At 31.9% G+C, this 27732-nt stretch overlaps 7 protein-coding genes and 2 non-coding genes across 13 annotated transcripts in view; 3 read left to right on the top strand and 6 right to left on the bottom strand.

Moving 5' to 3' along the window:
- LOC134838028 (endoplasmic reticulum chaperone BIP-like) overlaps nt 1-27732 on the top strand; it is a 260113-nt gene that overhangs the window by 129238 nt on the left and 103143 nt on the right. The window lies entirely within an intron of this gene.
- LOC134838017 (organic cation transporter protein-like) lies at nt 61-4199 on the bottom strand. 2 transcript variants are annotated; one of them, XM_063853453.1, is made up of 9 exons: nt 4025-4199; nt 2190-2351; nt 1899-2139; nt 1796-1837; nt 1676-1740; nt 1020-1616; nt 746-960; nt 494-594; nt 61-434 (listed from the first exon to the last, which is right to left on the bottom strand). In XM_063853453.1, exons 2-9 carry the CDS (start codon nt 2330-2332, stop codon nt 147-149), a joined length of 1692 nt encoding a protein of 563 aa, XP_063709523.1. In that variant the 5' UTR covers nt 2333-2351; nt 4025-4199; the 3' UTR covers nt 61-146. The 2 variants fall into 2 exon arrangements, with proteins under 2 accessions (XP_063709523.1, XP_063709522.1); XM_063853452.1 differs by lacking the exon at nt 4025-4199 and having other exon boundaries at nt 2190-2372.
- LOC134838021 (mannosyl-oligosaccharide glucosidase) lies at nt 5502-8849 on the bottom strand. The gene is made up of 2 exons (XM_063853458.1): nt 8682-8849; nt 5502-8627 (listed from the first exon to the last, which is right to left on the bottom strand). The coding sequence occupies exons 1-2, from the start codon at nt 8682-8684 to the stop codon at nt 6093-6095; spliced, it is 2538 nt and encodes an 845-aa protein (XP_063709528.1). The 5' UTR covers nt 8685-8849; the 3' UTR covers nt 5502-6092.
- On the top strand, nt 8952-10555 carry LOC134833790 (CDK5RAP3-like protein). The gene is given in 3 exon segments (XM_063848243.1): nt 8952-9696; nt 9699-10251; nt 10312-10555. Coding segments are annotated over 3 exon segments (1467 nt in total). The 5' UTR covers nt 8952-9026.
- Nucleotides 10449-13094, bottom strand: LOC134833798 (tRNA N(3)-methylcytidine methyltransferase METTL6). Its single transcript, XM_063848255.1, has 7 exons — nt 12133-13094; nt 11904-11960; nt 11623-11694; nt 11383-11441; nt 11145-11205; nt 10807-10866; nt 10449-10584 (listed from the first exon to the last, which is right to left on the bottom strand). The coding sequence occupies exons 1-2, from the start codon at nt 12920-12922 to the stop codon at nt 11947-11949; spliced, it is 804 nt and encodes a 267-aa protein (XP_063704325.1). The 5' UTR covers nt 12923-13094; the 3' UTR covers nt 10449-10584; nt 10807-10866; nt 11145-11205; nt 11383-11441; nt 11623-11694; nt 11904-11946.
- LOC134828262 (small nucleolar RNA snR60/Z15/Z230/Z193/J17) lies at nt 10658-10746 on the bottom strand. Its single transcript, XR_010161892.1, has one exon. It is a non-coding gene; the product is annotated as a small nucleolar RNA snR60/Z15/Z230/Z193/J17 (small nucleolar RNA).
- LOC134828263 (small nucleolar RNA snR60/Z15/Z230/Z193/J17) lies at nt 11770-11857 on the bottom strand. Its single transcript, XR_010161893.1, has one exon. It is a non-coding gene; the product is annotated as a small nucleolar RNA snR60/Z15/Z230/Z193/J17 (small nucleolar RNA).
- Nucleotides 13208-18331, top strand: LOC134836684 (mediator of RNA polymerase II transcription subunit 1-like). 2 transcript variants are annotated; one of them, XM_063851861.1, is made up of 4 exons: nt 13208-13299; nt 13431-13570; nt 13629-16227; nt 16973-18331. In XM_063851861.1, exons 1-4 carry the CDS (start codon nt 13281-13283, stop codon nt 18103-18105), a joined length of 3891 nt encoding a protein of 1296 aa, XP_063707931.1. In that variant the 5' UTR covers nt 13208-13280; the 3' UTR covers nt 18106-18331. The 2 variants fall into 2 exon arrangements, with proteins under 2 accessions (XP_063707931.1, XP_063707932.1); XM_063851862.1 differs by having other exon boundaries at nt 13629-15843.
- On the bottom strand, nt 18568-26721 carry LOC134836685 (uncharacterized). Of its 3 annotated transcripts, XM_063851864.1 has the most exons (5): nt 26531-26721; nt 26413-26473; nt 19625-19685; nt 18912-18934; nt 18568-18848 (listed from the first exon to the last, which is right to left on the bottom strand). In XM_063851864.1, exons 1-5 carry the CDS (start codon nt 26609-26611, stop codon nt 18724-18726), a joined length of 351 nt encoding a protein of 116 aa, XP_063707934.1. In that variant the 5' UTR covers nt 26612-26721; the 3' UTR covers nt 18568-18723. The 3 variants fall into 3 exon arrangements, with proteins under 3 accessions (XP_063707934.1, XP_063707933.1, XP_063707935.1); XM_063851863.1 differs by having other exon boundaries at nt 18568-18934; XM_063851865.1 differs by lacking the exons at nt 18568-18848; nt 18912-18934; nt 19625-19685 and adding exons at nt 19851-20580; nt 20639-20767.

Consider the following 27732-nt stretch of genomic DNA (forward strand, 5'->3'; position numbering starts at 1 on the left):
AGATGATTTGTTCTGATAAAAACTCTTGGAGTGAGATGAATTAATAAAATAAACACAATAATCAGTAAAAATAATGCACTTTTTTGTAATTCATTACAAAATTTTTGATTGTACAATTTGGTAGGTGACTTAAAATACTTTTTTTTTCACTTTTTAGGCGAAGAATCTGACGCAGATTCACTCATTTCAACATCTTTCTGCTTTGGTTTTGGATTTTTTGTGATATTTTCCGCTTCAGATATCGAATCTGGCAGTTTTCGACCCATCGTTTCAGGTAAAAAGAGGATTAAAGTGCCTCCGAGCATCGAAACTAGCCCAAAAAGTAACAATGGAATGGCAGGATGGTAATAATTCAAAAGTGGCACGAATGGAGCGATCAAGGCACCTAAACGAGCGAACGTTGACATGGATCCGACGCCACCGCTGCGGATAATCTAAAAGATTTTTTTGATTTAAATAAGAATTTTATCAAAATAATTGAAAAAAAAATTACCGTTGGCAGCATTTCCGCTGAATAAACATAAATAACACCAAAAGAACTTGTAATTCCCATTTTACCGATGAGGAACATGGAGATTGTGAGCCATGCTTGATCTAAAAATACGAAAAATTAAAGTTTTAGTAAAAATTTAAGATAATTTTATAAATTTTTGTTTAAATTTAGGTACCTGGCATCACTGAATTGCATGAAAATAACAAATTTTTCTCATAAAAATGAAAAATTTTAATAAATTATTGAAATTACCTTCAGAAATAAATGCTCCTCCCATACAAGTAACGCCACATAAGAACAGAGAGCCTGCCAGAGACCATCTTCTGCCTATTTTATTCATAAAATACCATGCCATCGAGTATCCCGGGATCTCAATTAATGACACAAGTGTAAAATTAAGATATTTATTTCCAATTAAATTCACAGAATTTAACGAGAGACCATAAAAGACAAATGCACAGCATGCCCTAAAACGAAAAAATTATCAAATTAATGGCGAAAAAGGTAAAAAATCTTAAAAACTCACCAATTATAAAATAAAATCAATCCTCTAAAGATTAAAACTTTCGATTTAAAAACTCCCTTGATCGTTTCCCACATTTCAGGCTTAACTTTCGCCTTTTTAATTGGAGTTTCTAACAAATTATTGTCACTATTGTCGGCGGCGCTATCCTCAAACGTTGACAAAACGTCATTTGAGAGCTCAACCCCATTCACACGAGCAGCTTTTTTCACAATTTTCTCAGCTTTTCGATTTCGTTTTTTCGCTAAGAGCCATCTAACTGACTCTGGAATCATCCAATAGTAAATTATAAAGGCGAATGGCGGTGCAGAGACGATCAACTGAATATTGACCCAATCCTGACAAAGCCACGCAATTAATCCAACAGCTGCTTCTCCGAGGGCATAAAAATAATTCAAAACTATTCCAGTGACTTCACGTTTTGTCTTTCCAACCATTTCAACTCCGATGATGAAAGCCAAGGGAAAGACGCCGGATGTTCCAACAGCGTTCAGGAACCCAAAAAGGGTGAAAAGTTCATAATTTGGGGCAAAAGCTTGAATAACTCCGGTAATCGCCATTATTATGATACAAACAACGAATATTAATTTCCTGCCGTATCTGAAAATTCATGATTTCGTCACATGTTAAAAGGAAATTCATCAAAAAAATGAACTTACTTGTCCGCTAACACTCCAAATGCTCCGCTGCCAACGACAATTCCGGCAAAATGTGCAGTTCCAACCTAATAAAGTTAATAAATATCAAAAACATGAAATTGCGAGTCATTTGCAACTCACCAAAGCTAATTTCCATTGGTTGTCAGGACACGTAATTAACCACTTGAAGAAAAAAAAAACGAGTTAATTAAAGGAAATAATCCAAAATTAACATGCAACTTACATCATTCACGATCGTTCGTTCACCTTCCTCGAAAATCCATTCGGAGCATTTTTCAGTTTCGCCCGTGAACATTTCTCTGTGACAAGTTTCGGGCCATTCAGGCACAGAGATATTTTCATTGCGAACAAAGCGCTGACACTGCAGCGGCACAAATTGGTCTTTGACAATCTTGCCGGGAACAGCAAGGGACACCCATGGTTCATTGTAAGATGTGTCGATATCACAATCAGGTACAAGGCATCTAAAAAAAATTTTTTAAAATTTGGTTTAAAAAAATAAAAAAAAAATTACCTGTAATTCGGAACTGCGGCAGTAAAAACGTAAGATAATGAATTGGCTGCTGCGAAAAATACGGGCAAACAAACAAGTAAGTAGTTTGTGAATTGAAATTTTCCAAATTCGCCAATTTCGTCTAAGATGGAGTCGAAATCCATCACGATTCAATAAAAATATCTAAAAATGTGGGAAACGATATTAGTGGTAAACCGCACAATTTTAACATAAACAATCGACTGAGCAAGTGTGATCATCTGTTGACAAAAATAACGGAACGATTTATCATCAAAGTCGAAGTTTTTGTTTGTGTTATAAATTAAGTAAGGCGAATAAATTTAATATGTCCATTTTTTGTCGCCTTCCTCCGATTTTGATGAAAAAATTCAGGGGGAAAATTAGAAATTAAATTAAAAATGGAAATAATTTTGACATTTTTTGGAATTTTTTGATTGAAAAATTATGAAAATTTACTGTTTACGATAAAATCATATAAAAAAACAAAAAAACTTCCTTTAATAAGACGTTTCTATTGAAATGTAAAAGAATTTTTTTTTCAAGTCACGTGACCAAAATAAATTTTTTTCAAAAATTTTTATTTTGGGAGTTTTTGCTTGATTTTTCTCCATATTTTGAGTTCAAATTTGAAAATAATATAAAGTAAAATTAATTAAAGATTATAATCGACGTTTGGCGTCTAAAAACGTTAAAAAAATAAAAACAAAAAATTCAAAAATATATATTTTTTTATGTTCTCCCTTAAATTTATTTGCCTAAGTAATTTTTGCACCCGCTACTATGATTTTTTAACAATTTGATTTTTTTTATTTTTCCCCAGGCTTTGGGCCTTCAAATGTCAACCGTCATTTTCTTGCATTTTTGATACTATTTCAAGAAAAATTTACTCGGAGGCTGTATCTCTTAAGAGACAAAGGAGAAAAATTTGAACATTCAAGTCTAATTAAAAAGAGAAAAAATTTCCTGCAAATTTAATTGCATGAAAAGATGTTGAATAAATTTTTTCACGACACCTTAAAATTAAAAATAATGGGAGTTTTAATAAATAATTTTATTTTAAGAAATTTTAGCTTTAAAACAATTTTTTGTAAATTTTTTAAAATATTCACTTGAATTTATATAATTTTTAGAAGAAATTATAAAAAGCTCATCGTTTAAGAAAAAAAACGATAATTTTTTTAATAACATATAATTTTATAATCGATCATTTCATTTATCAAATTTAAGCACACACATTATTTATTTACATTTTTATCGATATTTTAGCACATTTGTCATTCTATGGTCCACTGAAGAGGAGGTTTTTATAAATATTTACTCACAAAAATTACAACAAAAACAAATATCAAGGTTGTCGAGCTATTACTGTCGGTTATTGATAATCTGATAATCAGTAAAAAATGTATATTTTACAATTTTTAATCAAACAAATCTTTTCTTATCAATTTCTTTATCAAAAATTATTTTTGCGATAAAGTTGATTAAAAATTTTTCACCTCAAAGTCGGTCTTTCCCTTTCATTCAGTCAAAATATTACGGTATTTATTTATAGTGAAGCACCCTCGGCGCTATTAGACTAAATTTGTATGTAACGAGAACATGCAAATTCCAATACACGGCATGCAGAAATTTGTGTATGCACTTTGTTTCACCATGACGACCGACGACGTCGATTGTGAGATAATTTTCTCTCGTCACATTTCGCAATTCACTTTTCTCTAATATTTATATGCACGACCTTCATCCCTTCAAAAAGTAATTGACGTTCTTAGATTTTTTTCTCAATCTGGTTGAAATTTAAAAACATGACATGACTTTATTTAAATCATCATTACCTTGTCTCAAGTGTTTTTTTTTGCAGTAATTAAATCCTGAAGTTGTGATTAAAAAATTTTTCTGTTACAATTTTATTTGAATGATGTCAAGCAATATTTCCTGATTTTTATTAAAATTTATTTTATTACAACGACAAAATTAGATCCATTTTTGATTGTTTTAGTGTCACTTTTGTAAATATTTGTCATTATCGCTAGAAACAAAGTATTAATAAAAATAGACAAAAAAATCGTTTAAAGGCCGCGATAAAACAATGAGGAGTTATCAGTTTGAATTCGAAATAAAGACTGACGAGTTGAGATAAAATATATACTTTAACGTTAATAGCTTGATATTTACAATTGATGCACGCTACTGATTTTTGCACGCAAGCGCATTTAGTTTCGCGGCAAAAATTTTTTTGAATGGCAGTTATCAGATGAAGTGTTGATTGATTGTTTAACGTTTTAGAGCAAATTGACACGTTTTTGTCATACATTGTTGAAAAATTTACAGGAATTTGTAGTTTTGATTATAATTTCATAGATTAAAGTTTACTTACATTTATGTTTTTAAAATTAAATTATCAATGAATTTTGTTTTCAAAGCAGAAATTTAGAAACAATATGTTTTCAAAACAGAATCTCTGTATTCAGCTAAACAATTTTTAAAAAAAATTATATTCAGCTTAAAAAATTTCAAAAAATCTTATACTCAGCTAAATATTTTCAGCTTTAGAAATTTCAAAAAAACTTATACTCAGCTAAATAAAATTTGAAATTTTTCGTATTCAGCAACGTTAATTTTAAAAATATTTTTATTCAGCTATAAAAATTCTTAAAAATTTTTATATTCAGCAAAAGAAATTTGTAAAATGTTTTTGTTCAACTTCAGAAATTTAAAATAATAAAAAAAATTATTCAGTATCATATACTTGCATATACTCAGCAACATTTATTTTAAAAAATTATTCAGCTAAAAAAATTTGGAAAAAATTTCATATTCAGCAAATTAAATTTTAAAAGATCTTCAATTCAGCTACTCAGCAAATATTCAGCTAAAAAAAATTTAAAAAAAATTGAATTCAGCTAAATAAAATTTGAAATTGTTTGTATTCAGCAACATAAAATTTGAAAATATTATATTCAGCAGAAATTTCACAAAATTTTTATTTTTCAAAAATTTAAGGAAATTATCAGGACAAATCCAGCCTAATAAAAAACATTAATTTTTAAACTATTTTTTTTTACTTTATTGAATTACATTTCTAAACTCTTAAATCATTTATCTTTCTACAAATTGTCATTGAATTAAGATATCTTTAATTTACGTTTAATTAATTTTTTTTGTAGTTTTTTTATGTAAAATCACAGACAGTTGGTTTAGAATTAGAATTGTAAAATGCGTAGCTGGTCTATTAGTTCTGTAACAAGTTCCCTAATGCACCAAGGATAAATTTTAAGTGCAAGATCCCTTAATTGTGATTTTTTAGTTAAGGATTAATTGATTAAAAATTCTACATAAATTGAGAAAATGGTTAAAAGGAACACTCATATCTACAAAAAATTTAAAAATATTCTACTTAGTTTTAAATTTTAAAGAGAAAGCAATTTATGGCAAATTTTTTCTACTGAATTAAATTTTTTTAAAGAGATTTGTTGTACCAGAGTTATTTTTTTGTAATTCTAATTCTATCTCGATGACTCTACAAAGCATTTTAAAAACAAAATATTTAACAAACAAAAATAAAATTTCAAGATTTTCTTCTAATTTTAATTAATTTTAGTCCTAATATCGATTTTTTTCTGATAAATATTGTAAAATTTTTTTGGTAACTCTAGATTTTTTAAATTTTGTCTAAAAGACATCTAAAAAGTCTTCTAAATTCTTTTCGTTCATATTTCTGAGCTTTGTCAAGTTTTAGTTTCTAAGTAGTAATATACCTCTATTAGAAAGCTTAACTCTACTTTAAGTTATAATAATTTTTTGTGTGGTCAGTTTCACTCGTTTTTTGATTAAAAATTGAACTTTAATTACTCGTTTCTACTCGTTTAAGCCTTTTTGTGTTGAATAAATAGTTTCTGTGATTTAGTACTGTTCCGACATGATGAGCACGACAAGAGAGCTCCATCCGGTGAATGGGCGACATCCGGATCCCTCGCCCGTTCTATCGTTATATTGTTCCCAAATATATCCCGTTTGCGTGTATTGCTTGATGATATTGTTCACGACGTTATTTCGCAGTTCTGTGTAAATTTTCTTTGCGTCTTCCGCAAATGGCCCCGGGAGATTTTTATAATGGTGCAACGCCTTCAACGTCAGATAATTGATGTTGATCCAAATTTGTCCGCGCCAATATGGGGGATCGTGTTCCGTGTTGCGTTTCATGTAGTACGGAGATTTCTTCGAAAGAGAGCGCAATCCAAAGGGAGTCCACAGTACTTCAGGATCTCGAATATTTTGCAAGGTTTTTTGCAATGCCGGCGATTGCGGCGACAAATGTTGCATGAGGAAGGGGAAAAGATTCACGTAACCGAAACTCGTGTCGACAAGACGATAAACTGGAGGCTTGTTAACGAAACGGATCATGTCGACGTGTTGTTGTTGTTGATGTTTCGACGATGGATTGACAATGGGTTTCTTTAAAACAACGGCATCTGTGTGCAATCCGTAATCAGCATACGTTTGAGTCGTTCCCGATAAATGAAGTTTGTCCAGCAAATCGGAATCGGTGAGATATTGATGCGTTTCTTCGTATTTGTCAGCACTACGTTCGAGAATTTTCGCCAAATCAGCCATAACTTCAGCAGCAAGGGCAATCCAGCAACGCAAATCCAAATGACGTTCATCTTTGTTCGGATGTGATGCTCGTGGGAAGTCATCCAAGCCCGAAGTCAACGTTTTTGGGTTCAATTCACGCACCGTAAGCTCATCTCTGCCTCTCCATCGATAAGTTCCCGGAATTTCTCCGCGTTGCGTATTATTGAACCACGAAAACCATGTCTGAAGTCGCGGATAAAGTCGTTGCAAGTTCTCCAGACGCTTTTTGCTGACCAACATATCGGTTTTATAGCGATTCAGCAACATTTTGAGCGTCAAGAAGAACGTTGGGGGATTCGCGTTGCTATTTCGTTGTGTCACAAACTCTTCGGGCACCTTCGCTAACGCTTCTACGCCGAGAATTTGTTCGCGCGGAATCCATCCTTCGACATTCATCAAGTCAAACCAGTGATTTATGATGTCCAGCTCGATATCCAAGTCCCACATTCCGATAAGCAGTCCGTGGAAACCTTCGTCCCACAGGAAGCCACGCGGGAAGAATGAACGCGATGGTACAGCAGTGTATAAAGGTGCTTTCCAATAAGGCACTGGTTCGCGCGTAAATCCACTTTGTACTCTCGAGGCTCCGTAAAAGTATCCGATGCCGCCGATCAAGTTACTCAACGCACTTTCAGCAAACGTTACGTTACTTTCGGAATATCCTTTGCTCTTGAGACGGAATTTTTCCTCGAATTTCGCGGAAAATTCGTTCGATTTCTCTTGCAGCTTTTGTGTGTACTTGTCGCCGTAAAAAGCGTCAAAATCATCGGGTTTCTGATCGTAAAAGCCTTCCAAGGGGTCTCCCGTGATCGAACGATATGTGATGTCGAGGGTGAAAGGAGCACGAACTGTAACTTGAGTCGCGATGAAATTCGGATCCAATTTATTGCCTTGCGGATCGACCAAAGCTTCACCTACAAGAGCCAAAGTCTTTTCCGAAGAGCCGTTCGTGCGTGGGACAAGTCTCACGTAATTCTGTACTGTTTCTTTCAAGGCATGAAGTCCCGGACCAACAGTTGCGAGGTAAGATTTTTTGATAATTTTCCCTTTCGTGTGGAAACTCAACAAAAATTTGCCCAAATTGACAGTTTCGCCGCCAACTCCCGTCACGTCAGCGTCAATAGCTTTTATCCAGCCATTCGTTTTGTCATCCAACGCCGTGTACCATATCAGGGAAATGTCTTCCATCGCTGATGAGGTGTTCGTTACTGCTACACGAGCTGACCATTCGCCTCCGTTTCTGCCTTCGCCCGTTTTTATGAAGGAAGTTTCAAGTTTAAATGCTCCGTCATAAATTTCTTGAATGCCGAATGTTCGCCCATCGTGTTTGGTCCATCCATATTTCGCTAAATTATCGCCGCTATCGCACCAATGACGAATTCCCTTGCCGCCGCCCAGCAATTGGCGCGGAAAATACCACATGAGACCCATTACGATGCTGTGCGCGTCGCGTGTCTTCATGCCAAAATAGTTGCCAGGACGGTAGGAGCCCCAAAACATATCCTCCGTGTTCGCTGAGCTGCTCACCATTTTCTGATTGTCGAACGGCGTGTTCACCCGGGTCTCCAAATAGCCGCGATACCCGAAATACGCCGCAACGAGCAACACAACGCATCCAAAGAGGAATTTTATGTAAGAAGCGTAATTGAATCCCTTTGAATTTTTGGATTTTTTTCCATTTGGAGGCTTACTCGAATGCCCGTTCCCGCGGGGATTGTGACTCGTCGAAGAATTTGCCGATGAATTGCTGTTACTCGTACTGCCATTTCCCTGATTTTGATTCACTGGCTTGCGTTGACGAACCTGCAACAATTTTCCATCAATCAAAAATTTATTGATCACTTTTTCACGACTTACCATTTTCCTTTCGTGCGACGAAAAATGTGCAATTACACAAAAAACATCAAAATCAGTAAGGAACTCAAGTGACTACAAAAGTGTTTGACACAACAGGATGCTTTTCGAGATGCTTTACAGGTGTTTGTGTGAGTTTTCCATTAAAATTTCGATTTTTCCGAATTTTCAACACGTATCAAACATTAATCAAGTACTCACAATTATCAAATACTTATCAATTTCAGCCGACTCATCAGCTCTCGTACCTTGCACGGATTGTGTAGTGTTGTTATTGTCGACGTGGAGGCAGAAAAATTTAATTTTTTCAATTTTTCACGAGTTTTTCCTGTATTTTAATCATTTAAAATGAATGAACAAGACATTCCAATTGTCGTGAGTGCGGAAAAAGCCTCGGAATTTCTGATATCACGTCGGATCGTCAACAAAAACTGGCCAACTGCCATTCAGAACATCAGAAATTTGATTGGAAATGCAGTTCAAGACATGCCTGAGCATCCGGAGCTGATAAAACTTTTGTCGGGGGCTCACATCAACTACTTCCATTGTTTGCAGATCTTGGAAATCCTCAAAAAGACAGAAGCTGATACAAAAAACATTTTTGGTCGATATTCTTCGGAGCGTTTCCAGACGTGGCAGGAAATTATCAAAGCTTATGAAAAAGATTCCGTTTATTTGGCTGAAGCAGCGCAGATTTTCTCGCGAAATGTTCAATACGAGATCCCGGGAACAAAAAAGCAGATTTCCAAGTTGGAACAGTCCCAAGAAGAATGTGCGAAAAAATGTCAGGATCTGACAAAGTCGGAAAATACGATTCGCAACGAATATCAAGCGATGTGCGAGCAATTCGGCATCAAAGGAGACAATATTAAGCAAGAATTGATCAAAGGACTTGAACGATTGCCCGAATCTTACGAGAAAATTGCGAAAAGTGTTCCGAGTTTGCTAAAAGCGACCAATTTGTATGCAGATTTTTCGGGAAATAAGGATGTTTTGCCACTAATTCGACATATTGCAGCTTCGGGAATACCACAGTGTACCAATACACCTACGGAGAAGCTCCCTTAAGTGTCGAAGAGCCTCCGTTGAACATCAGCAAAGACGATGATGATGCCGAAATCACTCCTGTGGGCGATATTGACTTTGGAGACTTGGGCGATGGCGATATAAACCTCGAAACGGGCGACATTGACTGGGGAAATGTCGAAAATATTGAAGCAGCGCCGGCAGAAATTGATTTTGGAGATTCCTTCGAGGAAAGCGGGATTGTAGTTGAAAGTACGGGATGTAGCGGAGGTGCCGCAACAGGAAATGAGGCATATACTCTGCTTGATTCGCCCAAATATCGCGAGCAATTCATCGATGAAGTGTACGAACTCGAAGCTTTCCTTAAATTGAGACTTTATGAACTCAGTGCGGACAAACATCAATTCTGTTCTATTGGTTCGGTGAAAAATTTCACAGATCACGATGCCAAAAGTGTGCTCGATATGTTGAGTAATGTCAATGTAACACTGACTTCTGCCACAGACGAGACTTTGTATCATTTGCATCAGATCAAGCATTCGCCAAAGTAAGAAAAATCAAATTTTTTTAATTTAAATTTTTATTTTTTTAACAAAATTTTTTTTAGTTATGTGAACATTTTGACTGCAAAACTCAAACAACGTCTCTCAGCAATTGATAAAATCGATCGCACACGAGAAGAGTTGAAGAAAAAGTCGGCGGCGTATCATCAGGAAGCGATCGATTTGAGACCACAGCTCGTACGATTGGTTGAACACACGAAAACGCTGCAGAAACAAATCGAGGGCGACATTTCCAAACGTTACAAAAATCGGGTGGTCAATTTGACGGGCGCCAATTACAACATTTGAAGACCGGATGATGGAAAAAGTTGTTAAATCTGTTGAAAAAAATAAAGTTTGATTAATTTTTTGAAAAAAAAATTTTTTTAGAAATTTTAGAGGGATTTTTGTCCAGAATTTCAGATAGGAGCGAAAGACATACATAGTAAGATTATTATCATCGTTTGTCAAATGAACTATGCGTCATCATTAAATTCTGGGAGGTAATTTTTTAGGAAGCTTTGGGTATTTATTCGTAATTTTAATAAAATTCAACTTACTTTTTGGCAATTTTTCGTCTTTAACTTCAGAAAACAAGATGATTTAACGTCATTTTTGTGCTAAAATGATAAAAAAATTATTTTTAATAAGATTTCGCTTTGAAAAAAATTAAATTTTAAATTGTTGAGCATCAGAAGGAAAATTTTTGAAGTCAATGTCTGACAATATGTACAAAGATAGACATATAATAATGGATATCCTTCCAAAATATTGCAGAATTGTAATCTTGCACCCTTGTCCCTTGCTTAAAATACGGTACAATTCAATGCAATTTACTTTAGGTGCAATTTTTCCTTCTGAATTTCATTTGAATTAATTAATTATGAGAGAAACTTACTTTTTTCGAAGTTCAAAGGTTTCAGCTCAACTTTCTCGACATTTGATATCACCATTGATGTCTAAAAATTTAAGAAAAATACATTTTGTTAATAAAAATTTCTTTAAAAATGATAAAAATTTAAATTTTGATGAAATTATCAGCAATGCTTATCAACATAAATATAAAATTTCTGATGAGGCAGCATGTGGTTTCATCATTATAAGATTTTTTCAATAAAATTTTGTTAAAAATTTACCTTTTTTCGTTTGAAAGATGAAAATTTAGACCATTTTACATCAAACTTCTGTCAGAATCCTGTAAAAAAAGAAATTTTTCATTAGTTTTGGTTCAAAAATAAGTCTTTGAATGATGTTTAAAATGTTTATCAGCATCCTTTTGGTTATAAATGAAAATGTTGGATTCATCAAAGCTACTCAGAATACATTTTATCATCATAAAAATTGAGAAAATATAAAATTTTGAATTTTCAACGTACCTTTCATGCCATTTTGGAGCTGCAACTTGTTGGATTGACTCAATTTTCAAGTCTCACGACAATTTTTGCCATCTAAAATGATAGAAAATAAATTTTTAGAACAAAATTCGACAATTAAAGTTAAAAATTCAGAATTTTTTGAAATATTTTTTTTTTCAGATAGGAGCGAAAGACATACATAGTAAGATTATTATCATTGTAAATCAAATGAACTATGCGTCATCATTAAAGAAAATATTTCAAAAACTAATTTTTTTTATGAAATTTGTGTCATAACTTACCTTTTCAAGTATTTTTTTCCAATTTTTTCATGAAATTGTTCTTTCAGGTACCTGATTCTGTAAAAAATAAATATTTTTCATTAGAACAATTCATTTTACGAAAAAATTTCTTATTTTTTTATGATTTTTTTTCAGTTGGCCGTTCTTATTTGTAATCAAATGTGTCATAAAAATAGAACAATCATCATTTTAAGGTAAGATTTTTAAAAATTAAAACATTTTTTTTTACCTTTTCTGTATTTGCCTTGTACAAATATCCGTGGAACATCAACGCCTTCCTTCAAATTAATCGTTCGACGATGGATGTATTCGTTACAAACAACCGAAAATCCTGCCTTTTCATACATTTCTTGCGTTTCCTCGGTCGAAAAGTAATAAGAACGCGTTCCATCTTGTCTCACATACAATTTCTCGGCAATTTTACTGCCTGGCTTGAAACGCAACTGAGCCATATCATGCAAACCGTAATCGCGAAAGAGCACCATTCCGCCTGGTTTCAACAATTTCCTCAAATTTTCCATGACTTTGTCGAATTTATCGGGATGGATTGCCGACAAAACGAAAATTAACGTAATTAAATCCAAGGATTCTGGTTCAATTGTGTCGAAAATTTCATCAGTTGTAATATCACATGGAAATGCTTTCATATAATCCTCAGAGTACAAGGGATTTTGTTTGACAATTTCGATTGCACGTGGCGAAAAATCACAGCAATAAATGAAATAATCCGTAAGTTTGTCTTCGATCAAGGGAAAAATTAAATTTCCGACGCCACAACCGATTTCAAGGAGTTTACCGGGTGAATTCTTGTCCGCGTGGGTGTTTTCTCCGAGCAGCTCTTGAAACTCACGTGTACTCCAATGGCGATCCTTGAAGAATTTCGTCGTGTTTCGCTTGTAGAACAAATCCCAGTTCTTTTTGGCTTCTTTTTCGAGCTTCACCGCTTGAAAATCCGACACCAAGCGTGCATTTTGAGCTTCCAGCTTGGCTTTTTCATCGTCTGTCAATTGCTTGGCCATGCTCGATTGTGTCAATCGCTCATTTTTCAATTAATTTCACGAATTTTACGAAACTACCACCGAAAAGTAGTAGTTTGGTTTTGATATTAACTAATTTTCATCGAATTTCAGGTAATTTTTTTATATTTTTTAATAAATTTTAAGTATTTTTCAGAGGCACGTGTTACCCCGATGAATGTTGATGATGAAAAGACAGTTGATTTGAAGGTTATTTGAGACGAAAGGTAATGATGAGGATCGTAACTTGGATTTTGGGAGGCTCATAACCACAGAATTTACTTTCATTTCGTCGCGGAATCAATAAACAGAGCAGATTTAATTGAATTTCCCCGAATAAGTGACAAAATAAACACTTGAAATGAGTGTTAAAGCGAACGGTAGGCATTATTTCACACGATTCAAGCATTAATTTCGGCTTGAGCTTCGTACCTTGCCCAATTTCGGCAAAAATATGTTGTCCGACCTCGTTTCATTAAGTTGTTGTGTTTTCCCCTTTCTTTTGGTGCAGGAAACGTTCCGGAGAAACTCGGATCCGCGGCATCGGAGAAGAACAAATGGCATCTGGATTGCCTGTTGGAGAAGCTGAAGCAACAGCAGCAGAACAAAACGTTCCAAGAGTTGTCCAAAAGTGTGCGGATGTCATTATTGGTGAGAAATTTCTCATAAAACTCGATTTGGATCATTTTTAAAAGTTAAATTTTTGCAGGAAAAACGATATGCGATGGATGCAATTGAAAAAGCCAACTTGCAAAAGACTCTGGATAACTTGCAGCAATACATTCAGGTGAAAAATGTAACGAGAACGTGGCTCGTTGAACGACTCGAAAGTTTGTCGCGTCAATTAGGATTGAAATTCAACATCGACAATGGACTTTTTATCTCATCCGACATGTTTTACATCGAAATAAATTTAAATTCGGATGACACGGTGAAAGAAGTAAATGTGCATCATGAGGGCGCGAAAGAACATTATCCATGCAAGGAACTTGTCACAGCAATTTCAAAGGGAGATTTTATTGATTTGACGGCGCAACTTGAGGGACTCATCTCCATCTATCAAATTAACGCGGAAAAAGCCGTAAAATGCAAAGCTTTTGTCGCATTACAAGCTTTAGAGACAGATTTGGCTCATTTTTCGCTTTTGCAAGCATCCATGACGAAAGATAATTATCAAATGTGTATGCATTCACCTCTCGGGCTGTTACAGAAACGTCGCGGGGGACATCCAATGCAAATCACGTACTTTGTGTCAGCCTACGATTTAATAGATCCCGATCGAAAACAACTTGTGTCGTCTCTCACGAACGATTTAATCAACACGAAAAAAATTGGCAGCAGTGTGACGGTGAATTTAGAGGCTTCGGCATCGACTCGACTTCAAATCCAACCGTTATTGCTGATAAACACGGATGGACAAGGCTGTACAACATCCGCTTACTCGCAAATGAATCAAAATAACTCAATGTTACTTCCGGCAACTTTTGTGCTGCGTTTGAACAAACCAAGTGCCGTTGGATGTCAAATTGTGCAAGAAATTGAACGCATCACAGAACAAAAGTTGGCGAATCAAACGGCAGTCCCGCTTATGGCTCTGATTGTCAGCAACGCTTCCGACGGGAAAATTACCAACATCGATCGGAGCATGTTCGTCTCCTTGCCAGATCAAAATCATTGTTATTTTTTGTCAGAGATGAAGGAACAAGCAATTCAAGTGACCAACATTCCCTTTTCGGATCCGCAACAAGTCCCCAAAGTCATAAGATTGCTCCGGCAACAAGCTTTGTTCAACACTCTCATCAGCAGTTGCGTCAGAAGCAATAATAGCGCCCCAAAAGACCTCGAATCCTTGCAAATGTTTGAAATTACCGCTTTATCATCACAATACATCACCGTAGCGTTAGAGCATCCGTACCAGCAGCAATTGACAACGATTGAATTTGACCTCAGTGATATGGGCAATATCGGTTGTAACATCTACGGCGGCACCCAAATCGGAAATATCTCGAATAAAATTGCAAAAGTCATCCAAACGTGCATGTCGATCCCGGTTACCATGCGTTATTTGCTGAAATCCTGGCATCAAGAGTATGCAAGAGTAAATTTACGGAAATTTGATTCAGATAATTACAACATGTCACTTGGTTCGAATGATCCTGGCGTCGAAGATGATGAATATGATCCGTTAGCGCCGAACAGTAATGATAACGATTATTCGCAACAAGGCAGATATTTGAATAGCAATGAACAGCAGATGAGCGGAGGCAATGCGAGTGACAGAATTGCCGAAGCAATGGAAAAAATTTGTGGCAAACCGATCAAAATGGAAGAGGATGATGATATTTTTGACGAATCGAATGACTCTTTTTCGCTTGCAGGTGCCTTGGATAATCCCGCATCCGCTTCAAGTTACGATTTTGATCCAAAAGAAGTTCTTGAAGGTCCGCCGCCGAAAAAGATGAAGACAGAAATTAGTATTACGCCGATCGGGGGATCGCAATTTGGTCAAAATGTGACGTTAGAACGACGAGGCATCGAAATTATTCCCATTTCGTCAGCAAATGCAAAAGACCTGCCCGCATCGATTACCATCACACCAATTAACAATTCGTCAAAGTCCTCGTCGGAAAAAAGATCAAGTTCCGGGTCATCGGATGGCAAATCTGAAAAGAAGAAGAAACGAAAACGCGAGGAAAATAGTCAAATGGGTCCGCCAGATCCGCTGAGTAAGCCATTGCATCATCTTGCTTCGGGTTCGTCGCCCATTCATCGCACCTCGAGCGGCGGAAGCTCCTCATCCAGCGCCAAACAAAGTCCCAAACATTCGCCTGTGCATGCGGCAAGTCCGAAACATCAGAGTTTCGCATCGAGCCCGAAACATTCGATTTCATCGCCGAAACATTCGTCGGGCGGCGCCAGTTCAGGTGGGAAACCGAGCATGTCTCTCATGAAATCTGCCGCCAATTCGCCCAAATCACTCTCATTAGCGACATCACCATCACTCACATCGGCTGCGAATGCGGCGGCTCTCGTTGCCGCTGCTGCCGGCGAAAATGGGCAGGCAAAAAATCGCAAAGGCTCGCTCACGAACATCATTGATAAGCTAAAGTCGAATGCGCAGACCGACGATATTTTTCAATTTTCCGCACAATCATCCTCGCCGTCACTCGCATCATCTGCTTCCTCCACATCCAACACGACACAATCTAACACATCAAACAATGCACAAAACACGAGTTCATCCATTTCTAGTAGTAATAGCGGTAATAGCAGTAGCAACACAAGTAGTGCACCAAATCAATCATGCAGTAATTTTTTTTTATTTTTTTTGTCTTGTCATTTTTTTCAAAACACAAAGCTTTTTAATTAGTTTGCCAAACATTGACATCTTCGTTGCTTTTGTGTGCTTTTAATGTTTCATAACGATACATTAGTCAAAAATATTTTGGATTTCAAAAAAAAAAATTTTTTAAAGAAAGGATATCAAATTTTGAGCAGTTTTTTTTCGATTTTTTTAACATTTTTGATTTTTTTTGTATGAATTTTGAAAATCTTTGAATTAATCTTAATTTTCATTTTAAAAATTAAATTTGTCAAATTTCATGTTTTTTTTTACCAAATTTATATTGTTTTTATCAGAAATCAATTTTTATTTTTTTTTTTAGTTTTTTTGAAAAATTGAAAATTTTTTTAAAAATTCAAAATTTAATTTAAAAAAAAAATTATAAAAAATTGATTTTTGATGAAAAACAAAGATAAATATCGAACATTTTAAATTTTTTCCTTAATTTTATCAAATTATTTTTTTATTGCAAAATTGAACATTTTTACTAAACTATTTATTTTTCTAATTTTAACTAAAAATTAGAAAAATTCAGAATTAAAAAAAAATAATGTTAAAAATTTATCGAAAATAAAAAAAAAAATCCTCATTTTTAGATATTCGATATCCCTCTTTAAAAATGTTTAAAACGATTCAAAATATTTTTTTGTCAATTGTATCGCTCTTACTTAAAACATGTCATTTAACGCTCTTTTTCTTTATATTTTCAGCATCAACGAACAAACCATCATCCGAATACATGGTAAAACACAGTTCGGATGGCATGAAAATCACAATTAACAAGACAAAATCAAAGGACAAGTCAAGTTCTGGCCTGACAAAAAGTGCCTCATTCACATCGGGCTCAAGTTCGCCCAAAATTCACACCGGATTAAAGCCTGGCGTCAATTCTGGTCCAGCAAGCAAGAAACCCAGCATCAGTTCAAGTTCAAAATCTTCCAGCGGCATGAGCGGCATCCAAAAGTTACCGTTCCAAAAGTCGAGTTCATCGGGAAATTTGTCGTCAACTTCTTCTTCTTCGTCATCAGGCAAAGTTTATTCCCCCTCCAAGTCGAGTAGCGGAAGTTCAAAAGACAAAAGCAGCAGCAAAAGTAAATCTTCGAGTTCATCAGGCGGAATTTCGGGTTCAAGTTCTGACAAATATCGCCCCGATGCTACAGACATCATGAAAATGCTCGGTTTCTCGACATCTGGACAAGCGGAAAACTTTATGAAATCCTCAAAATTTCAAATTCCAAAGATTTCGGCGCGTGCTTCGGGCACCTCATCCGGCGGCGGAAGTCAAAGCAGTTCAAATTCCTCGGGCGGCGTCGAAGATTATCGCAAGGAAAAATCCAATACATCACATTCGGCTCCAAATACGCCTTCGACAAACACTCCCGTGGATTTTGCCTCGAAAATTCTTGGAGATTTCAACAAATATCCAATGTCGTATTCAGCTGCCTCGAAATTACCGGGAGATATTTCGCCAATGCATGTTCCCTCGGCAGCGGCATCTTTGAATAAAATTTCCGTCGGCAGTTCGCCAAAGTACAACACGCAAGCCGACACTCGTGAAGCTATGAATTTGGAAACGTATCACTCGCAAAAGCTGAATTCCATGGGATTGAATTTCCAGGGAGGCATGCATCAAGGCATGACAGCGGAAAGTTTGCAGGAAAAAGCGATGGAAAGTATGAAGCAACAACAACAACAACAAAGATCGAATACTCCGTCGCATAGTGTTCATGCAACTGTCGTGAAATCGCCGTCGCCATTGATAATCATTCCCTCGCCGAGATCCAACGAGCACATGGCAGACGATGACAACTTGATGGAAGAACTTGTGGCAATCACAAAATGACCAGGCATGAATGACCCAGATAACGGAGCTCGAGAGTTAGTTGTCGCATGCTAAAAAAAAATCTCTGGGGACTGATGAAAAAAAAAATAAAACTCACCTAATTTTTCTTTAAGTATTGCTTAAAATAATATTTATTCTCAAATATATATCTTTCCTGTTTTTTCTTTGACAATTTTTCAACAAATATAATTTTTTATCTCCCTTTTCGATTAAAAATGCACACAAATTTACATCGAATTTTGCAACAATTATTTATATAATGAACTCCACTCGTGTACAAAGAAGAAATAGGCTGGATGATTAATTATGACATTTAGTATTGCAGTAAATTTCTTATTATTTTTGTATTTATTTTGGGAAGGTTCAGGTTAAAAAGTAAGGAAAATTGTAAAAACTAAGGAAATGTATAAAAATCGATAGTTTGTAAAAAAAAAATTAAAAATTGACCAATTGATGAATGAGTACAACAAAAAATACAAAATGCATTTGGAAATGAACAAAAAAAAAATTATTTATAAAAACAGATGAGTATTTCATCATTCAATAAAGATATTAAAAAAAAAATATTTTTTGGGTATTTTTTTTGATTAAATTCTGACATGAAAATCGAAGAATGATTTAATGTCGGATTCCTGCTCGTTTGAAGGGACTGAAAGCGGAGCCATCGATTTCGTCAAAGTTTCGCTTCTCCATTTCGTACAAGTCTTCGAATTGTTTGTTGTAGCGCTTTTCGAAAGATGGTCCTAAACGATTTGCAAAATAGCTGTACAATAAAAGATTTCGTTCAGATGGATCCATTCTCTTACTCAAATATACGGGATGCGTTTTGCTGTTAAAATAAAAAATTAAAAAAAAATCAGGAATATTTTGAACAATTTTGTTGAAAGAATTAAAAATATTTAAAATGCTTTTTTTTTAATTTTTTCAAAATTTTGGTTGAAAAAAAATTTTAAATAAAAATTAGTTTTTTTTTTATTTTAAATAAATAAGTCAAAAATTTTTTTAGTGCAATTTCATTTAATTTTCTTGACAAAAATTGAAAGTTTCACAAATTTATATCAAAAATTTCTTAAATATTCAAATAAAAAATAAATTTAATTTTAAAAAATATATACTTATGAAAAAATGAAAGGTTAAAACAATAAATTTTAATATTAATTTTCATAATAATAAATAAAACAATAATTTAAAAAAATTCTTAAAAAAATTAAAAAAAAAAACAAATTATTTGAATTTTTCTTTGAAAAAAATTTAAAAAAATTTTGAAAAAAATTGAAAAAAAAATCTTTAAAAAAAATTTTTAAATTCTTTGAAAAATATAAATAAAAAATTGTGAAATTATTAAAAAATTGAATTCTTTAAATAAAATTTTAAAAATTCTTTTATGAAATTAAAAAAAAAATTAATTCTTTAATATTTATTGAATAATTTTTAAAAAAAATTGAATTTTTTGAATACATAATTTATTTAATTTATTTTTAAAAATTTAAAAAAAATTAAAATTAATTCAATAACTCACCCATTCAATTCAGGGTTGCTGCCCGGTCCCTTTCGATGTAATCCATCAACAATCTCCTTTTCTATATTTTTAATTAAAATTAATAAAAAATTGTTATTTTTCACAAATTAAATTAAAATAAATCATACGAGGCACAAAAAATTGCATCGTAATACCCTAAAAAAAATCACACAAAAGAAAAACTCGTAATCGATAAAATCAAACTTTATTTAGGAGGATAAGTAATTGTGTTAACATTTGTCACATTTTCAATAAATATATACATATTACAATAATTTGACACTTTTTTTGGGATATAATTGTTACACGATGATTGTAAATTCTTGTTGATGCTCCCAAAAAAATATAATAATTATTTTTAATTGAACTTTTTTCTCGTTAGGGATTATTAAGTCAAAGTCATCTTACGCAAGTTTGACATTGATCCAAATTTAATTATTAATAATATAAATGTAAATACATGGTCAGGGATAAGATGATTAATTTATGCGTTGTTTATGATAAATTAATATTTTTGTGCTTTTTTGTGTTTAATTAATTATTTTTATGAAGTGCTGCAAAAAATAAAGGGTTTTTATGTGTGGTCGTGAAAAAATTGGAGGAAAGAATGGAAAAATAATTGAATTTGTATGTTTTTCGTGTTGTTTTTTGTTATTTTTAATTTTATTAATGATGTAGTCTGATATTAGCTCGACGACGGTCATTGAACGATTGTGCAGTAATTTAGTTTAGAATAAAGTGCTTTTTTCTGTGATTTGGTTCCCTCATTTATTCATGACGTAATTCGTGGAGAACTTTCAAGTAGAAGGAGAGATAAAAACGAAAATAAGAAGCACACGTTTGTGTGTTTAATAATATTTGTGTTAGAAGTGAATCCTCATTTTTTCTTCTTGTTCTGTTATCCTTTGCATGTTATTTTTACTGTGTTGGCAGAGAACGTTTCAATAAATTTCCACCTGCGAATAAAAGTGAATATTTTATTTGTTTCAAATAAGAAAAAAAAATCGATACAACCTCCGAGAGAGTCCAAACTGCGATGCGAACGTTCGCCAAAGAAGTATCGTCGATACGGCAGCGGCTGATATTGACTGTTGGCTCGTTGGTATCGCTGCAGGTATGGCGGTGCCATGTCAGGCTCATATCCTAAAAAAACCGTCAGAACAGAGGAAAAATGTTAATTACATGCGAAACGACATAATTATTGGAGCGTCACCATTCATTCGCAGACACTTTCACATCCAGTCATCCGGTTATGATGTCATGATGGGTCATGTTATTGTTTTTACGCCTCATCATGCAACATTTTCATTCGATACCGTTCGATACACACGGAACATTCAATCGCTCTTTGCAGTTACTACATTGCGAGAGGCTTGTGGCATGTGTATTTTGTGCGAAAAAGCAAATATTTACACAAAAAAAAAATTTTTTTGGGCTAAAGAAATCGGCAAAAATGTTTCAATTTTTTATAATTAAATATCCTTAAAAAAATAGATCGCTTTTTACTAATTTTTTTTTTGATATATTAAAAAATTAATGTTGCTCATTTGACGAAATTTTCGGAAAAACTTAAATTTTCTATAAAAAATTTTAATTTTCTGATTTTTTTTTTTTTTTTAATTTTAAATATTTAAAACTGAAAATGACTTTTCTCTTAAAATAAATTTTTTTTTTATTTTGAAAAAAATTTTATTTATTTATTTTTTTATTATATTCTAATAAAATTTATTTTATATAATAAAAAAATTTAAATTTTCTTAAAAAAAAACTTTTTTAAAAAAATTTTTAAACGTAAAATCTGAAAATGACTTTTCTTAAAAAATTGAAAATTAATTTTCTGTTATTTTTCTTAAAATTCTTCAAAAATTTGACCGTTAAAAATTAAATTTTTTTTTTTTTACAAAAACTTTTAGCTAAATATGAAACAATTTTAAAGCAATTCAAATTAATTTTTTTTTTAAATTAATTTCTTAATTGTCAATTCAAAAAATGACCGTTAAAAAATTGAAAATTAATTTTCTTTTAACTTAATAGCAATTTTCTTAAAATAAAAATATTTATTAGCAAAATCAAAATTTTCTTAAAAAAAAAAATTAAATTTTCTTAATAAATTTCTTAAAAAATTAATTTTTTTTTCAAAAATTTCTTAAATGTCAATTCAAAAAATGACCGTTAAAATTTGAAGATTGCTTTCGCTAATTCAAAATTTTTATATTTCTGAAACATTTTTGCTCATTGCTTCTGCCTTATAAAAAATAAAACTTGTACGTTTTCTTCTACGTTGGAGAAAAGGAAGAGTTGGGATGTAAGTGTGTGTAAAATTGTGTTAAGGGTGAAAAGTGCTTTTTCAACAGGTTTTCAAGTGTTTGAGGGGTAAGCTAGAACATTTAGCCAAGATAAAGTAAGAGGAGCGAAATCAATCTAAAACTTAATTTCAAAAGTTTTCGTCTTGAGACGCACACATCATGATGAAAAACGTTCCTAAGTATCTCGAAACAAGATTAGATGGAAAATTATGCAAAATTGTATGGAAATGGCAGTTCGTCAGTCCGTGTCCTGTTTTGCATAAACTTGTTGAATTAACAAAAACACGCGTTACTCGAGGCTAACAAAGTTTTTCTCACTGAATTTTCACGAATGGAGACGACAGGTTGTTTGTTTATTTTTTGAAATAAATGGTGTTAAAGACAAATGTTTGCCATGAGTCTCAGGTCAAACGCGTCATAAAATTATGAGGATATCATCACTTAGGTAAACATGAATGAGTGATTGTCGTGGGAATTTATATCATTTGTAAAGATTATAAAAGTTTAATTAGATGGTCGTTTATCTCCGACAACACCTGAATATTACGAACGGCGACGACATAACAAGTCATTAAAAACGTTTCCTCATGTTATTCTTTAATCATTTTTATTTTTCAAGTACTTTCAACGACACCAAAGTTCATTGAGATGCATGTTAAAGTAATTGGAAAATCATTGACTCACTTTTAGCTCGACGAAGACAAACACAAAATTGATGAGGAAACATGTGCAATTACACTGAAGGTTGTTCATCAATATTTGGAATAAATTATTCATGAGAGAGTTAAAATCCTTTAATTTAAACGCGAAAATCAAACGTGGAAAATTCCTAAATTTTTTTTCTCTTGAAATTTTAGGAGAAAATCATTTACAGTTGTACCCTCCGGTAACGCGGCAAAGACATTTAAAATTTATGGAAATATCGAATTTTCGTCGTTTGATTAATTTTGAGATATTGTTTTATTAATATTAATTTTAAATGTGGAATGATCAAAAGATAAAACGAGAATCAGTGACGTAGTTTTCGCAAGTTTTAATATTTTTCGTGGGCGAAAACTTGACATTTTTATTGAAAAATAGAGAAATTAAGTAGAAAATGTGACAGAATTTCGTTAAATTAAATGAATATTGAATTTTGTTATTTAATATTTCTTTCAGACACAAAAAAAAAGAATAAAGGGCGGAAGTCAAGAACCATGAATAGCCTTTTTGTTGTAAGATTTCCTTTTATTTTTTAATTGTAACAATTTTAAATGTTTTTTTTTTCAAGGTTTCGTGTGACAAAATTACTAAATAGACGAATTTTGAAGGAATATCACGTGCCTTATGTATTTTTTTCGATATAAAATTTAAAAAACGAGACTTGTGAAGTATTAAATACATAAGAAATTCAATCATAGGAGAATTTATCAGTAAAAATTTGATAAGATGATAAGAAATTCGAGATCTTAAAGTTAGAAATTTCCTGGTATAAGGGTTACATAAAGAAAACGGAAAATCAATTAATTTTTAACTTTATATAAAAAAACAAAGATTATGATGGTATCTTATGACAAATTGTAGGTAACTCGACAACTTGTAGAAAAAATCATTTAAACTTTTTTTCAATACTTTTCTCATCAGGTTCTTTTTAAAGAACCTTGACCAAGTATTAATTAATATTTATTATTTGGTAATTTTATTTAATTTGCTATTTTGAATGATGCTTATTTAATTAAAAAGTGATTATTTTGAATAATGAATGAAAAGATAAAGGAAAAATAAATTTTAACAATTTTTGACACTATGAATGATTTGATGAATTCAATTAAGTTCAACTTTCTATTAATAATTTAATTTTTAAATGATTTTTAAGAATTTATTATAAAATTTTTATTAATTTTGCCCTACAAAAGTTGGAACTAAGCACTTGTGGCAAAAACTATGCGTTTCCGAGCATATGTTTCATGGAGAAAAGTGATTCTTATGACTCAAGGAATGTTTAGCAAATACCTAGATTATATACATTTTTTTAAAATTTATTGTTTTTTTATTTTTTTTCAATTATTTATTTTAAAAGTTAAAAACTTCATATTTTTTATAAATTTTTAAATATTTTTTTTAAATTTTTTATTTATATTTTTATTAAATATTTATAATTATTAATTTAATAATTATTTAAAAATTGTTATCATTTTATTTTATTTAAATTTATTTTTATATTGAATTTTTTAATATAAAATATTTTTACATAATTTAGCAATATTCTTGGAAAAAAAATTATTTTTTCCCATAATTTATGAAATTCTCTTTTATCTTTGCTCTTTGTAACTAAACAAAAATTGTCTGACATACTTTTCTCGATAAATTATATCGGTTAATGAATGTAGGTTAAATTAAGGTTTCATTAAAATTTTTAGAAAAAAAATTGTTTAATATCAATGATATCGAATTTCTTTTAATTATTTTATAAAAATAAATCAAAAAGCCTTTCATTATATTTTTTTTACAAATTACTGTCTAAATCAAGTCCAACAGTTTTTAATACTTTTTGAAGTCTTCTAAATAAATAACTTCCAAAAGGACTCGAAAAGGACCAAAAATAGTGGGCAGTTTTTGATTAATCTCTCCTTTTTTGTTTCTTTTATGTAGGTTAACGTAAAAATTGATTAAAATACTCGATGAACCATAATCTGACGGATGTCATGAGGGATTTCCTTATCTTTCATCTTCTCATCCCAACTAGGAAGGACATTCCAAATCTCACATCAATTTTACTCAAAATAATAACAAAGCAGTTTTTGCTGTTAAAATAGCTTAGAACACGGCAAAAAATAATCTAACAAAAAAAAAGTGTTAGCAAATAATGTAATAGTGTGCAATAAGCGTTTTTTTCTTATTTATTTACTTTTGGTGCAATTTATTTTTTTTTTTTTTTTGGTAACAACGCACGTCATTTACCACCTTTAAGTGTTTTTTTTTCTAATTTAGCGGAACAAAAGCTTTTATTATACGTGTGTGCAAATAAAAATAGTCGCGAAATAAATAAATATTACAAGGAAGAAGGACATTTTTTTTAGTGCAGTTAAAGCTTGTGCGATCCATAGCGAGTATTGAAGCACATCGAAGCGTGGTTATTGCTGCTTTTTTACGAGCTTTGTTGATGTCATTGGGAAATTACTTACATTTTGTTCTTCATTTTATTTTTATCTTTTATTATTATTATCACTTTTTTGGTATTTTAATGTGTGGCGAAAACGGATTTTGTGTAATTTGTTTCGAAAAATTAATTTTTCGGGATTTTATAAAAATATTAATATTTTATCATCGATGCGATCAATCAATCAATCAGTGAGAGATAAAATAAAATTTAATGGACCAATTTAAATGTTTAGTTTATGTTCTTATCACAAGTTGCCAATCTTTTATTTGAGTTTTTTACTACTTTGGATTTTGAGCCGAGTTGACAAATTTTTCCTTTTGTTGTGATTTAAAGATAAAATTTGGATCATTGCACAACATTTACTTTTCTTTTCGTTTTTTTAAAAGGGCAAAGATCAACTTTTTTTATTCCGTAGAGAAATTTAAAATAAAATAAATAGTCTGGGTGTCATTTTAAGAGCCCTTTTAATATTTTTTTAAGTGAATTTTATCAAATGATGGAAAAAAATGAAAAAGGTAAAATAATTATTTTGACAGTCAAGTATAAATTTTTGCTTACATTTTTTTAAGTATTTTAATTAAAATAAATCTAAAATTAATTTATTTTTATTTTATTTTTTATTTATTTTAATTAAAAAACTTTAAAAAAATTGTAAAAAAATCATTCTTAGACTGTAAAAAATTGTAATTTATTATTTTCAATTTCAATTATTACTTTATTATTTTTTATTTAATATTTTATTTTTTTGTTTGACTTTTAAAAAAATTAAAAAGGGGTTTGAACATGTAAATTACAAAATTTTAAAATATTTACAAAAATTCACGAAAAAAATTTTTTTAAATTAAAATTAAGAAAATTTAGTAAATAAAATAAATTTTAAATAAAAATATATTTAAATTCTCATAAAATAAATAAATAAAATAAATTAAAAATTAACTTATAACTCAAAATTTTTGATCTTATCTGACAGACAAACAGATAAATATTTTTTTTTCTATTTTTTAAAACGCGCGAAAAAGTTTAGCAAACTTATTAAACTTTTTCCTTTTTTTCTGCCTTCGAAAATGAGAACATCTTCGCGTAATCTTTATATAAGAACAACATGAACTTTGCATAAGAACGAAAAAAAAAATAATAAAATAAATAAATAACAATTTATCTCCTTATGAACTTTCCTTTCAAATCTAGATAAACGACTTAAAAAAATAAATGAAAATCTCTTTTAAATAAATTAGGCGGAAAACGATTTTAGTTTTAAATTGAATTCCGAAAATTTTCACTGATTGATCGTCGACAAGTTTTATAAAATTTTTAATAATTAAATAAAAAAAAATTCTCACCTTCATTGTAATTTTGTCTCCATTGTTGCAATTTATTGATGAGATCATCCACGTCAATTTCCTAAATTATTTAAAAATTAATTCACATTTCACGATTTTTTTTATTTAAAAATTTAACCTGACTGGCTGCTGCCACGAAAGGCGTTGCAAAGGAAATTGCAAATAAGAAGCAGAGAGCACTTGCTAACAATAATTTCATTTTTAATGTTTTTCTTTCGTTCTTCACTCCCTTAAAAATTATTAAAATTTTATTATTTTTTTAATAAAATTTTTTTTCCTCACTTTTCTTCTTCTTCACTGGTCGTTGTATCAAAATCAACTGTTGAATGTTCGCAAAATGTTAAGCTTTTTATATTGTTGGGATTCCAATTTTTCTACAATTTTCAGTTGGTGTGTGTTGTGCGTGCGCGTAGATTTTACTCGCAAAAGTGAAATTCATTCATAAATTCGTTCGTACGGGACTTTCCATTGGCTTTGCTTCCAGCCACACACTGCTTTTTAACACATTTTGTGGGTTTGGAGTGCCATGTGGAGGCGCCAGGTTGATCATTTAAGTGTCTACTGGAATGGAAGCACGTGGCAAAATGGTCACAAACGGAGAAAAAGTGCATTATTTTTCGTTGATGTTCATCACCACAAGCATCATTATGATGGCATATTAACACGATTGCATCTGATTTTTATTACTTTATTGCATTAGACACGACGAACGGCTCCTTGATGCCTTTTCTTTGCTGATATTTTAATTTAATATGAAATTTAAAGCGTCATGATTTATTGAAATGCGACACCAAAAAATTAATGATTCGTGAAATGGATGTGCTTGACAAGATTTTCCTCAAAAAAAAGGGATTTTTCTTGCATTAGAATGACATTACAGTTTTTCCCGCGCGATGAGTCCTAATGACGGTCGTCGCGTGGATTGACGAGATTTGGGAAAATGTGAAAATAATGAAAACGCGTCAGTTTTCACCCTCCGCACATTAAAAGTTCAAATTCAAGACACGTTTCAACTTTTTTTTTTCTTCTGCCTACCTAAAAAACATTCAATCGAACTTACAACATTAAATCTCTAATGCAATCATTGTTCAACCGTTGCAACTTTAACTTGTTGATTGCCTGTTGCTATTTATTTATTTATGTTTCATTTCATTGATTCGGCTTTCAACATTTGCTCCAGTGCACTTTAACTCATTGATTTGTCGTGCGAAGTGCAATCATGTTATGATTTTTTTCTATTTTTCTCTTTTGTTTTGCTTTGTTTCGTCCCAAAAATAATATTTTTCCTTATTTATTGATTGGAACTCCCTCGTCCCATGT

Source organism: Culicoides brevitarsis, chromosome 1 (genome assembly GCF_036172545.1).
Source record: "Culicoides brevitarsis isolate CSIRO-B50_1 chromosome 1, AGI_CSIRO_Cbre_v1, whole genome shotgun sequence".
NCBI lineage: Eukaryota > Metazoa > Arthropoda > Insecta > Diptera > Ceratopogonidae > Culicoides > Culicoides brevitarsis.

Bases quoted from the DNA above. Each gene is read 5' to 3' on its own strand.
- LOC134838017 (XM_063853453.1), bottom strand. From the start codon at position 2,332: ATGGATTTCGACTCCATCTTAGACGAAATTGGCGAATTTGGAAAATTT. The intron at 1,741-1,795 runs GTGAGTTGCAAA...TAACTTTATTAG, and splicing joins ACCAATGGAAATTAGCTTTG to GTTGGAACTGCACATTTTGC. The intron at 595-745 runs GTAATTTCAATA...TCGTATTTTTAG, and splicing joins AGGAGCATTTATTTCTGAAG to ATCAAGCATGGCTCACAATC.
- LOC134833798 (XM_063848255.1), bottom strand. From the start codon at position 12,922: ATGGCCAAGCAATTGACAGACGATGAAAAAGCCAAGCTGGAAGCTCAA.
- LOC134836684 (XM_063851861.1), top strand. The intron at 13,571-13,628 runs GTGAGAAATTTC...AAATTTTTGCAG, and splicing joins GTGTGCGGATGTCATTATTG to GAAAAACGATATGCGATGGA. The intron at 16,228-16,972 runs GTAATTTTTTTT...TTATATTTTCAG, and splicing joins TGCACCAAATCAATCATGCA to CATCAACGAACAAACCATCA.
- LOC134836685 (XM_063851863.1), bottom strand. From the start codon at position 26,611: ATGAAATTATTGTTAGCAAGTGCTCTCTGCTTCTTATTTGCAATTTCC. The intron at 26,474-26,530 runs GTTAAATTTTTA...TAAATAATTTAG, and splicing joins TCGTGGCAGCAGCCAGTCAG to GAAATTGACGTGGATGATCT. The intron at 18,935-19,624 runs GTGAGTTATTGA...TTATTTTAACAG, and splicing joins AGCAACCCTGAATTGAATGG to CAAAACGCATCCCGTATATT.